At 41.1% G+C, this 13,518-nt stretch overlaps 1 protein-coding gene across 1 annotated transcript in view; it reads right to left on the bottom strand.

Moving 5' to 3' along the window:
• The window catches only part of PPEF1 (protein phosphatase with EF-hand domain 1), a 180,291-nt gene extending 170,034 nt beyond the window's left edge, over window positions 1–10,257 (bottom strand). Inside the window, exons 1-2 of the mRNA XM_037822700.1 lie at window positions 8,320–10,257; window positions 835–989 (exon numbers count right to left, since the gene is read on the bottom strand). Coding sequence (XP_037678628.1) covers window positions 835–907 — 73 coding nt within the window. The 5' untranslated portion in view covers window positions 908–989; window positions 8,320–10,257. The remainder of the gene's footprint in view (window positions 1–834; window positions 990–8,319) is intronic.
• Between the last annotated feature and the right edge of the window lie 3,261 nt (window positions 10,258–13,518).

Genomic DNA, 13,518 nt, shown 5'->3' with positions numbered 1-13,518 from the left:
ATAGAATACTCTGCATCCTAACCTCTCCAACTTAAGCCTGAGTAAATCTCCAAAACCAAAATGTAGAATAGTAACTGAGAAAATTATCTGTAACCTAAATAACAAGGGAATGGAGTTTAAGAGCAAATTATTCATATAATTGCCCCAGTTTATTTGTTTTTATTTTAATTTCCTTCTGGAGACAAGGTCCCTTAAACACTCAAGTGAGTTTCAACTAGATTCCAGTAACTGAGAAAGAACTTCAGCACAAAGTAAACAAAGGAAATATTTAAATCTTTAATTATATGGGGGTGGGGAGGATCATCTATTTAGAAACAATATACTGTTTTGGAAATAGATGATCTAGCATTCCTCAAATTCTACCTAGACTATTATAAAAACATAAGGGAAATCTCATAAAGTTCTGTTGAAGAGATACAAAAAATAATTTGATTGTTGAGCTATAAAATCTAATAAAAATTCAATGATGCTACTAAATGTCACATAGGTATGGATATAGCTATTTATAAGATTATTGAATAAACAGATATACATTTACAGTCCTTCTTGTTCTTTGCCACTGAATTTCAAGTTGAGATTTTATATGGGTACATTTTAAACTGAAGTTAAATCAAACATAATATATCTCTTATGTAATACTTTGTGGGGCTTCATAAATTCAAAGCTACATCTTCCTAAAGGTAGTTTCCCATGCTACCCCAATATTTAACCTTCAATTCAAGTGATGATGCCTTATACAAAGAACAGTGATAGGAAAGGAGAAAGGGGGAAAGGGTAAATCTGACTCACTAGCCCCTTTTCATTCATGAAGACAGATTCATTGCCAGCACTCACCTTTCTCAGATTTCCTCCCTTTCTTTGAAGATGAACTGCCACAGCCCATGTTGTCTAAATCGTGTGTGTTCATGAATTCAACTTCTGATTTCAAGAGGAGTTTGAAAAGTACCTCACTTTATGCTGCAAGGAGCCACTCACTTCAGTAATAGATTCTAATGAGAGAGACACATGAGGGAAGGAAACCACCAGTTAACAACACAGTATCTAAGGGGCTGCTCAGCAGGACTCATTTTATGCTTCTTCTGAACTGCAGTTTATCATGTGATGTGGAAAATGATCATACATAATCTAATCCTGTTTTATTTTCCAAAACACGGCAGCAGCAACATCAGCAACACAGCAGCTATAGATTGCTTTTCTGCCACACATAAATTACATTTCCCCCACGCCTAAGTCAGATCAAGCTCTGTATAACTAAAGCATTAAAAATGAAAAGAAAATTTGAACTGTAAGAGTATACATTTTCTAATTGAAATATAGGGAATGGGGTAGGAAGGATCCAACATAATTTAATTGTTTTGATTTTAAGCTCAAGGTAATTAAATCTATCTGGACTTGTAAAAACTCAAATTGGAGACGGGCTACGGAACAAAAACAATATATTGAAACAACTATGCCAAAATTCAAATCAAAGTGACTTCTTCAAGGGTATTGCTCAGAATCAGTTGGGGGCACTTAAAAAATGGAGACTCAAGACCCCAAACTGAGGAATCATAATCTGTGAGTGCCCTTTTGAAAGGCGCTCTCCAAGTGTTTCCGAGACCCCTTCCAGAGTCCAGGCCTTCTGATGAGTTAGCTGAAATTGCTGGATCTGGATCTTCCACACTCATATGGCAGGAGTTTTTAACACAACGCCTTTCTGGAGTATCTTGTCCCATTGGATTTTTGGGTGATGTTTCCTTTATTTTGCAATGCTCCAAACCAGCCTGATCCAACAAATTATTGTGTTTTATATTTGCATTTCTTGATAGGAACAAAGTCAGAGAACAACTGACTCTGGACACTCCCTGACATGTCCATTTTTCCATTAGTACTACACTTAAAGCTTCCAATTTCAACTCGAAGAAAGGAATAACTAAAATGAGCAAAATATTTGAATTATGAAACTATTTTAAAGCAATCATAACCTTAATAATCAGATTTTTCTAAATTTGATAGGCATTGCTTTCATGTCTTTCTTATCTACATCATGGATAAAAAGAGGTTAACAATGTCAGGTGCAAAGGCAGAACAAGCCTTATGGCACTCCACCCAAAAGGATTCTCCAGGGTCATCACACATCCACTACATTCACACTCTCTAAGCATATTTGTTATGCAAATTCATCCATCTAACTATCATTTATCTACAAGGATATCCTAGGAAATTTCATTAAATATTTCAATGAAACTAAGATATTTATTTGGACACCTTGACATTCTAATCCCAGAAAAAGAAAGAAGAAATAAAGGAAGGAAGGATGGAAGGAAGGGAGGGAGGGAGGAGGAGAGAGGGGAAGAGAAAGGAAGAGAAAGGGAAGAAAGGAGAGGAAGGAGAGGAAGTGGAGGAAGGGAGGGAGGGAGGAAGGAAGGAAGGAATTGGCTTGGCATGATATTTTTTTATTTGAAATAACTTTTATTTTGACTACACAGCCCCTAATTCATTCTTTTTTTTAATTAAATTCAGTTTTATTGATATATATTCACATACCATACAATCATCCACGGAGCACAATCAACTGTTCACAGCACCATCATATAGTTATGCATTCATCACCCCAATCCATCCTTGAACATTTTCCTTACATCAGAAAGAACCAGAACAAGAATAAAAAATAAAAGCAAAAAAGAACACCCAAATCATCCCCCCCATCCCACCCTATTTGTCATTTAGTTTTTGTCCCCATTTTTCTACTCATCCATCCATACACTAGATAAAGGGAGTGTGATCCACAAGCTTTTCACAGTCACACCGTCACCCCTTGTAATCTATATTATTATACAGTCGTCTTCAGGAGTCCAGACTACTGAGTTGGAGTTTGGTAGTTTCAGGTATTGACTTCTAGCTATTCCAATACATTAAAACCTAAGAGGTGTTATCTATATAGTGCATAAGAATGTCCACCAGAGTGACCTCTTGACTCCATTTGAAATCTCTCAGCCACTGAAGCTTTATTTCGTTTCATTTTTGCATCCCCCCTTTGGTCAAGAAGATGTTCTCAATCCCATGATGCTGGGTGCAGATTCATCCCCAGGAGTCATATCCTGCATTGCCAGGGAGATTTACACCCCTGGGAGTCAAGTCCCACATAGGGGGGACGGCAGTGAGTTCACCTGCCGAGTTGGCTCAGTTAGAGAGAGAGAGAGGGCCACATCTGAGCAACAAAGAGGTACTCAGGGGGAGACTCTTAGGCACAATTATATGCAGGTCTAGCCTCTCCTTTGCAGTAGCAAGCTCCATAAGGGCAAGTGCCAAGATAGAGGGCTCAGCACATCAAACCACCAGTCCTAATGTTTGTGAGAACATCAGCAACCATCCAGGTGAGGAAGTCCAACACTTCCACATTTTCCCCCAGCTCCTCAGGGGGGCCCTGCATATATATTTTTATTCTTTGGGATTTTATTACTTTGGGATGTGTCACTATTTCACTATAACCTATACTAACCTACCATATCTCACTTTCTATTCAAAGTTCCATGGAATTGTGGTGTTTGAACAAACTGACTGTATAAGTTATACAGTTTAGAAAATATAGATCCTGCACCAAACAGACATCTCTTCCCTTGGTCTCACATGGAAGTTGAAGTTTTAAAACACAGTCAGTTTCAACCTTTACCCTTTGGCCCAGTTTGCCCTAGTCTTAACCAGATCTGCTTCATTCATATCACTAATTGAAGTCTGGGCTCTTTTCCAGCTTTTTTTTTTTTTTTTTTTGGCGTGATCTTTAATAACAGAATCACAGAAGTTTAAAGGTGAGAGAGACCTTTAAAATTACCTAGTGTTTACACAGAGTGCAAGGAAGTGACTTTAATGTCACAAAGACCAGTGGTTGTATCAAACTTTATTGCATATTAGAATCACTGGAGAGCTTTTAAAACTCCTGATGCCCAGTCTGCACCCCATTAAATCAGAATCTCTGGGGATTTAAAAAATGCTGATGCTTGGGTCCCACCCCCCAGAGATTCTGATGTAACTGGTATTGGGTGGGGCTTGAGCCTGGGGACTTTTTAACGTCCCTCAGATGATTCTAATACGCAACAAAGTTTGACAGTCTCTGATATAGACAATGCTTTAATGAACCCATGATGATGCCTAGTGATCATCACACTTTCCTCTAAATGTTTTGACTCCATCTGTTTGAAAGAGAAGTTTTCCAGAGGTCATGTTAGGCTTACACGACTTTAGCTTCCGGTATCTTCTCATTTTTGAAATCAAGGCACTGTTTACCTATCTCCTGCCTTCTCTCCTGTAACTCAGAAATTTCTCAAAGGTTACCTGCAGTGCCTCTGAGAACACATCTGCTGGTTTCCTTCATCATCCTTTAAAGGAACCCATCTAGTCCTGGTGGTATTCTCTAAGTGCCTAGATGACTGCTCTCAGACTCAAGTACTCACAAGACTTTGCAGGGAAGCTTGTTAAACAAGGAAGACTCCCAGACTTTACCTCTACTGACTTAGATGCAGAAGGGCTGGGGGCCTGGGAATCTGCACTTAAAGTGAACCCTTCAGAGGACTCTGATGTAGGCAAACAGTCTGCATCTCAGTTTGAGAAACACTGCTCTCCAACAATATCCATATCTTCCTTGGGCTTTGCTTCCATTCTTATACTATTTTTCTACCCCTTTTTATGAATACATAAGAGCTGGGCATTGAATAGGCAACAAACATTGATTCAACAATATGATGTGATATATTTCAATCTCAATTTTCTTATTCCAGAAAACAATAAAGTAACTGCAGGGTAGTTTGGTTCGAAAGACTGGCAACGAGGAGGGGCCCAGGGCCCAGACCTAACAGTAACCTCTTTTCAAAGGCATTTGTTTCTCAGCCACTCCTATTAGTTCATTACACAACAAAAAAAATTTCCATATAAAAGATTCACCAGGACTTAAAAAGCATCAGGCCTATGTATTCTTCTGCTAGGCTGAGAGCTCCACGGACATCTTTCTTTAAAAATATCTCTTGAATCTCTGGCACCTAACAGTGCCTCTCACATAGCAGGTGTTTAATAAATATTTGCTGAATGAATGAATGAATAAAGGAATGAATATCTCTAAGCCTTTAAGTCCTTTAAAAAATTAATGGCTAAAAGTCATTATTAGTCCATCATTTTGTACACACATATGCTCTTTGATTATACAACGGCTTTTATTAAGCCAGAAAATAGACAGTGCTCATACATCCATTTTTAAAGAAAACTTCAAAATCATGACTGGAAAAAATAATTGTTCTAGAATTCTTTGTTTATGAGAAAAAAATAATTTGCTATTAGAATTTTTACAGTATTAAATAATTATTAAGTAAATTATTGCTAACTTGTTTTTTTCCTCCCTCAGGTAATATTAAAAAAAGAAAAAGAGTAAGGCAAGGTGCTACTTACCACTCACACGGGCTGCCCAGTCTAGACTGTGCTCACCTACTTCAGGGCCAAGAAGGAAGCAAGTTTTTAAGCAGTGCATGTGCCTTTGAGGATACCCAGATCTGCACTGTAACACTGATCAAGATGATCTGGGGATTTTCCATTATTTGGTAAAATCTAAGCTTCTTCTATTTCCTTCCCTCTGACAGCATTAGAGAAGCACTTAGTGCATTACAGAAGTCTCTGATGAAGTGAATCCCTAGGGCCAGAAAGGGGTTCTCAGGCTTGAGACGTGTGGTGTTTATGCATGGTTCACAAAGATCCACGGATACCATGACATGAACCAGCGACATGAGCTAGTGTGGTGTATCTTGGGGAAAAAAACAACTTGAAGCTTGCCCAGCACTGCTGTCCCTACTGATATATACCAAGGATGGCTTTTAAATGTAAACATAAAATATTGACTCATCACGGGCACTCACTTACAACCTGCAAAACAAATGGCTTCTGCTAAAAGGTTTTTACTGTGTGCGTGTGTGTGTGTGTGTGTGTGTGTGTGTGTGTGTGTGTGTTTGTTGGGGGTGAGGGCATCAGGGGAGAGACCTGAAGGGTGGAACTCTTCGATGTTGTTCAGTTCTTTTATTCCTAACCACTTTTCAATTCCAAAGCTGAAAATACAGGGGGTAAGAGAAAAACATGACCCTTTCAGCCAACCTGACTTCTACCACCAAGCATGCTCCAAGTGCTGGCCAGCCTCTTTGAGTTGTTCTTATGCGCTCTTAACTTTATTTTATTTCAAAGTACACTGCTATCCAACTCCCACACCTTGCCTCAGCTACACTGACCTTGGTTCCACCTCTGGCATTCTAGATGTGAAGTTTGCATGATACTGGCTTTCCTAAGAAATTCCTACACTAGTTTTGACCCTGAGGAACCCAAATCTGGAATCCATAGTCATCCAACTGGCACCCACATTCCCCCCAAAAATGGCAATTAGATAGGTAGGCAGGTCTAATTCTCCCTCCTTGGACTGTGTAGTTATGAGTATGGAGGACAGATACCTCTTTGGGCTCACATTGTTGCATTCTCTTTAGTATTCGAGATTCAAGTTGAAACACAGGTTTTATAGCCTGATATCTTGGCCTAAATTGAACTAATGGGCATAGAGTGGGGTAGAGGAGCCCCTGGATGACCACACTAGAGACCATACTAGAGCCCCCCTGCCACCACTATTTTTCCAGGAGAATACTGTGGCATTTTATTGTGTTTGGGGTCTTAAGTGATTAAGGGAAGGTCTGTACAACTGAGCTGGTGGCTTTCCTGGGTCCCATGAGACGAATGAATAAGATAAAGGAAGATCAAAGGGTGTCTGATATAACCTGTTGTTATATCACAAATGATTGCAATAAGGAGTCAACCTGGCCTGGAGCCAGGTTTTCCAGAGTGCATTTGTGGAAGAGTAGTTCTATGTGGTTTATGATACTAGGTTAAGGCAAAAAAGGTCCCACCATCAAATAAGTTCAGAGGAAGAGTTAAACAGCTCTCTTTACTTCAGGACTTCTCAGAGTCTTCAATATGTTAAAGTGCATTGTGAATCTCTAGGAAAGAGCTATAGTGTCTACTGTTTCCCAAATAGCTTAGCTGGGGACCCTTTTGAGGCAAAGATCTCAAGAACACCTATTACTCCTAACTGCCTAACTCTGGCCCGGTGGAGCCTTGGGTTTATAAGTTAAACAGACCAGAGTTTGAATTCTGCTCAGCCAGATATTAATCCTTCTGTACCTGTTTCCTCGTGAAGAAAATAGGGATAATAACAAACACCTTACAGACTCATCCTGAGGACTGACTGATGAGCTCAGTGGTTGAAAAACGTGGCTTGAACCAAGAGCAACTCTTCTTAGTTGATGAGTTAACCAGGCATGAGGGGTACCCACTGTAGAGGAGTGTTGAAACAAAATAGTGTTTGCTCAATTCTCTTCCTTCAGAATGCTTTGTCTGGGTGTCTACTGATTCTGGGATAAATTGAAGATTCAATTCGCCAAGAAATGGGCTCTTCCTCTGAGAGGTCTAAGATCTGAAAGAATGCTGTACTAGTAGTAGTAATAATAATAGCTAAAGCCACTACTATTTATTAAGAGGCTAGTATTTACCCAGCACAGTAGGTGCTTTATAATTCTATTATTTCAGTTAATCTCCACAGCAAACCTCCAAGGTTTATCAACCACCACCCCACCCCACCCCTGCCACCACCATAATACAGATAAAAACTGAGAAATTAAATACCATACTTAGTGGCACAGTGACACAGCTGATTAGCGGCAGAACCAAAGACTTACTCTGTTTAATCATTAAAGAACAAAAATATCTGTCTGCCTAAAGGCTAGCTATGCCTTGGTTTCAGGATCCAATTTGGTCAATTTGTGTATGTACTAAATCACTACAGAGAAGTCTTGAACATTCCAAGGAATTTTGTTTCCATTTCCTATAGACAGAGAGCAATCCTGTGGTCCTCTAAAATGAGGCAAGGCCAAGGGGACTAAAGAAAGATTTCTGAATATGAAGTTAGGTAGTGGGGTTTGGAGAGCACCCCATGAGGGGCCTAGAATGGTTCCGCAAAGGACCATCTAAATCAGTATCCCTTTCTTCATTTTCTAGCTCTCACTCACAGGACTACAGATTCTTTCCAAACATCATCAAGTTCATTTGAAATTAGCCACAAAGATTACAAAGTCTTCTGTATGCCTTTTTAAAATTATGATTATGGTTTGCAATCAGCATCTTTAAGAAAACTCATTCCGAGAAATTTCAAAGTAATAAATTATACTCCAAGGAGTGCACACGCCCTGTTCCACTGCTAAACAATATATGCTTATAATGAAGAATTCTGGTTGTCAAAAGTGCCTAAGAACAAACAAACATTATTACCTGTTTCTTCTGCTTGGCCAATGCAGAGGTTTTCCTCACCCCGGGTATTTTGAAAGAAACAGAAATGAGAAAAACTTCTCTAGGAGAGATGTAGAGGTATGAAAGAAGAGTACATTCAGAAATTGTACATTCCAGCTCTCTCTGGAGCCCCCCACCCCTAGACATACACCACACACACGCGTGTGCGTGTGCACATCTCATATCTCTGCAGCTCTCTGCAGGGAGAGCCCTTGCTTAAATAAATAAGCAAAATAAAGACACACGAAAATAAAGAAAAAATTCCATTAAGGAAATGGCTGCTTTGCCTTTCAGCCTGGAAAGCGAGCCCAGAGCCACAGATCAGGGCAAGGCTGAATTGGCCTGTGAGCTGCAGCTGTCTGCCCCAGCCCTGCCCTGCTCAGCTCAGGGCCTAGAGATAAAGGGATGCACTCAAGTTCTGGGCTGCAAAGTCAGTGGTCACATGACTGCTTCCAAGGGGACCACGCTCTGTACAGGCAGGGCTGGGCTGCTGTTTGCATGCATCCACTCAAAGTATAAAAGAGAATTTAGGTTAAAAAAGGGGGGAGGGGGCAGCCACAAAAGTATCCAGTTGCCAAATCTTTAGGTCAACCAAGGATAATTTTTAGAAATCATTACAACAGCCTGGGTACAGTTAAGGAAGTGGGAAAACTAAATGCTTTTCCTTAGGACTTTCAAGTCCTGGGGTTTAAGGGGAACAGTTGCTTGGTGCTGTGCTGCAAGCTAATTTATATGACATGTTTAGCCCACCAGCTATTCAATTAACTGCTTGTTGGAGAAGCTATCTGAAAGAGAGATTCCCCTTCCCTTTATCAGCTGAAAAGAAAAGGAAGGTGGCCTGCAATTTTGCTGAGTTAGAAGGAAGATGCATTTGAAAAACTGAAGCGCCAATGCTAGTGATGGATGCCCACAGCCACAGTTCTCTTAGGTTTCACAGTAACCCAGAGGTGGGCTTGTCACCAGTCTCATGCTGACTGCAACTGCACCGACAGCAATTTTCCTCCCAAACTGGCCCTAGCTGGCTACACACCATATGTGTTTTAGAGCTTAAGGCATTGCAAGCTAGGATTTACACGCCTCCAGCCACCATCATTTCATAACCCCACCCAAGCTGCTCATTAGTCCAATTTCTTTATGCAATTGAGAACCACGGGAGATCTAGTAAAACGGTTACCTAGCTTTCTACGTAATCTAATAGAGTCATTCGTAAAATATCTGGAAAGCCAGCTTTGGGCTTCTGTATTCCTATTAGCATATTAAATATTATCAGAGGGCCTCATTAAGAGGCAATATAACCCGTACACCTTTCCATAGCAGGGACTCCAAGACTAGCCCCTGATGAGGCTGCCACAGACTATTATAAATGATAGCATAATTACCCAGGCTCCCCCCAAAAAAGAGTGGACAATGTAGCTCTATGGTTGGGTTTCTCAGCCAAATGCCTATGCAATCCACAGTGATTAAACTATAGCTATTTTTAGGCACAGTTGTTCAAATGCCACCTCCTCTGTGAAGCGTTTCCTTTATCACTGAAGGGGAGTTAGTCCCTCTGTCTTCTGGGCTCTTAAAGCCATGTGCATGTCCAATTATAGTGCTTCCCAAAGTGCAGTGCAATTTATCCTTTCATGTGAGAAATCCTGAAGGGAAAGGACTCATTTCATTCCCTTTGGTACCCCCAGCATCTAATGCATAAGAGGTACCCAATAAATATTTGCATAATCTCAGAAAGAAAAGTAAGAAGAAAAGGAACTTGGGCTTTAGGTGGTTATTTTATTGGCCAGCCTCTGGACCAGGAATGGGACTGGCTGTGCCCTTTAGATGATTTGATTAAAACTCAGAATTTGCTTAAAGTCAATAACTTCCATTGTGCAAAGACACCACAAGGAGTCCTAAAGGCAGTCTCCAGCTGTAAATGAACCAGCACTGATGTATGTGAATAGATAACAATAATGATAATAACATTTATTGAGTACTTACTGTTTCAGGCACTTGATAATCTCTACGCAGGCTAATTTTCTTTAATCCATACAACATCCTATGAGATATATACTATTATAATCCCCACCTGCAAACTATAGCACAAACTACAGCCCAAAGTCAAACAGCAAATGAGCGGCAGAGCTGGGATTTGAACTCAGGCACTATGACACTTATAATCATTATAATCATTATACGCTACTGCCTGGGTCAGCACCTTGGGCGTTTACAAACTTAAGGTTCCTGTTTCCCCTCAGATGTTCTCTGGCTTTCCTCCAGCTGAGCAGGGATTTGTTTCCTCAGCCTGAAAAAGAAAAAAAAATAATAATAATGGTCAAAGAAATGTTAACAGTTCTAAACCCAATCATTAACAGATTTAAACCCCTAACAGTAAAGGCGGGCCAATTTAAATCTCAACGGGTGCAGCATCACATAAAAACAGGAAAGGTGAAATTTCAATTTGCCCCCCAGAAAATGCCTTGGCAATATCAAATTATCCTTAACTGGATGCCTTGTGCTCTTCCATTCAATTCAAAAAAGATTTATTGAGAGGGCGGGGCAAGATGGCAGACTGGTGAGCTGTAAGTTTTAGTTACTCCTCCAGGAAAGTAGGTAAAAAGCCAGGAACTACGTGGACTGGACACCACAGAGCAATCTGTCTTTGGGCATACTTCATACAACACTCATGAAAACGTGGAACTACTGAGATCAGCGAAATCTGTAAGTTTTTGCGGCCAGGGGACCCGCGCCCCTTCCTGCCAGGCTCAGTCCCGGGGGAGGAGGGGCTGTCAGCTCCGGGAAGGAGAAGGGAGAACTGCAGTGGCTGCTCTTATCGAAAACTCATTCTACTGATTCAAACTCCAACCATAGATAGACTGAGACCAGACACCAGAGACTCTGAGAGCAGCCAGCCCAGCAGAGAGGAGACAGGCATAGAAAAAAAACAACACGAAAAACTCCAAAATAAAAGCAGAGGATTTTTGGAGTTCTGGTGAACACAGAAAGGGGAAGGGCGGAGATCAGGCCTTGAGGCGCATATGCAAATCCCGAAGCAAAGCTGATCTCTCTGCCCTGTGCACCTTTCCTTAATGGCCCTGGTTGCTTTGTCTATTAGCATTTCAATAACCCATTAGATCTCTGAGGAGGGCCGTTTTTTTTTTTTTTTTTTTTTTTTTAAATCCTTTTTGCTTTTTCTAAAACAATTACTCTAAGAAGCTCAATACAGAAAGCTTCAAAGAATTGCAATTTGGGCACGTCAAGTCAAGAGCAGAACTAAGAGAGCTCTGAGACAAAAGGCAATAATCCAGTGGCTGAGAAAATTCACTAAACAACACAACTTCCCAAGAAAAGGGGGGTGTCCACTCACAGCCACCATCCTGGTGGACAGGAAACACTCCTGCCCATCGCCAGCCCCATAGCCCAGAGCTGCCCCAGACAATCCAGTGTGACGGAAGTGCTTCAAATAACAGGCACACACCACAAAACTGGGCGTGGACATTAGCCTTCCCTGCAACCTCAGCTGAATGTCCCAGAGCTGGGAAGGTGGAGCAGTGTGAATTAACAAAGCCCCATTCAGCCATCATTTGAGCAGACTGGGAGCCTCCCTACACAGCCCAGCAGCCCAGAACTGCCCTGGGGGGACGGCACTCACCTGTGACATAGCACAGTCATCCCTCAACAGAGGACCCGGGGTGCACAGCCTGGAAGAGGGGCCCACTTGCAAGTCTCAGGAGCCATACGCCAATACCAAAGACTTGTGGGTCAGTGGCAGAGACAAACTGTGGCAGGACTGAACTGAAGGATTAGACTATTGCAGCAGCTTTAAAACTCTAGGATCATCAGGGAGATTTGATTGTTAGGGCCACCCCCCCTCCCCGACTGCCCAGAAACACGCCCCACATACAGGGCAGGCAACACCAACTACACACGCAAGCTTGGGACACCAATTGGGCCCCACAAGACTCACTCCCCCACTCACCAAAAAGGCTAAGCAGGGGAGATCTGGCTTGTGGAGAACAGGTGGCTCGTGGACGCCACCTGCTGGTTAGTTAGAGAAAGTGTACTCCACGAAGCTGTAGATCTGATAAATTAGAGATAAGGACTTCAATAGGTCTACAAACCCTAAAAGAACCCTATCAAGTTCAGCAAATGCCACGAGGCCAAAAACAACAGAAAATTATAAAGCATATGAAAAAACCAGACGATATGGATAACCCAAGCCCAAGCACCCAAATCAAAAGACCAGAAGAGACACAGCACCTAGAGCAGCTACTCAAAGAACTAAAGATGAACAATGAGACCATAGTACGGGATATGAAGGAAATCAAGAAGACCCTAGAAGAGCATAAAGAAGACATTGCAAGACTAAATAAAAAAATGGATGATCTTATGGAAATTAAAGAAACTGTTGACCAAATTAAAAAGATTCTGGACACTCATAGTACAAGACTAGAGGAAGTTGAACAACGAATCAGTGACCTGGAAGATGACAGAATGGAAAATGAAAGCATAAAAGAAAGAATGGGGAAAAAAATTGAAAAACTCGAAATGGACCTCAGGGATATGATAGATAATATGAAACGTCCGAATATAAGACTCATTGGTGTCCCAGAAGGGGAAGAAAAGGGTAAAGGTCTAGGAAGAGTATTCAAAGAAATTGTTGGGGAAAACTTCCCAAATCTTCTAAACAACATAAATACACAAATCATAAATGCTCAGCGAACTCCAAATAGAATAAATCCAAAAAAACACACTCCGAGACATATACTGATCACACTGTCAAACATAGAAGAGAAGGAGCAAGTTCTGAAAGCAGCAAGAGAAAAGCAAATCACCACATACAAAGGAAACAGCATAAGACTAAGTAGTGACTACTCAGCAGCCACCATGGAGGCAAGAAGGCAGTGGCACGATATATTTAAAATTCTGAGTGAGAGGAATTTCCAGCCAAGAATACTTTATCCAGCAAAGCTCTCCTTCAAATTTGAGGGAGAGCTTAAATTTTTCACAGACAAAGAAATGCTGAGAGAATTTGCTAACAAGAGACCTGCCCTACTGGAGATACTAAAGGGAGCCCTACAGACAGAGAAACAAAGACAGGACAGAGAGACTTGGAGAAAGGTTCAGTACTAAAGAGATTCGGTATGGGTACAATAAAGGATATTAATAGAGAGAGGGAAAAATATGGCAAACATAATCCAAAGG

Source organism: Choloepus didactylus, chromosome Y (genome assembly GCF_015220235.1).
Source record: "Choloepus didactylus isolate mChoDid1 chromosome Y, mChoDid1.pri, whole genome shotgun sequence".
In the NCBI taxonomy this organism is placed as follows: domain Eukaryota; kingdom Metazoa; phylum Chordata; class Mammalia; order Pilosa; family Megalonychidae; genus Choloepus; species Choloepus didactylus.
Note: the sequence above shows the minus strand (reverse complement) of the source record. Positions and strands in the feature narration are given on the sequence as shown.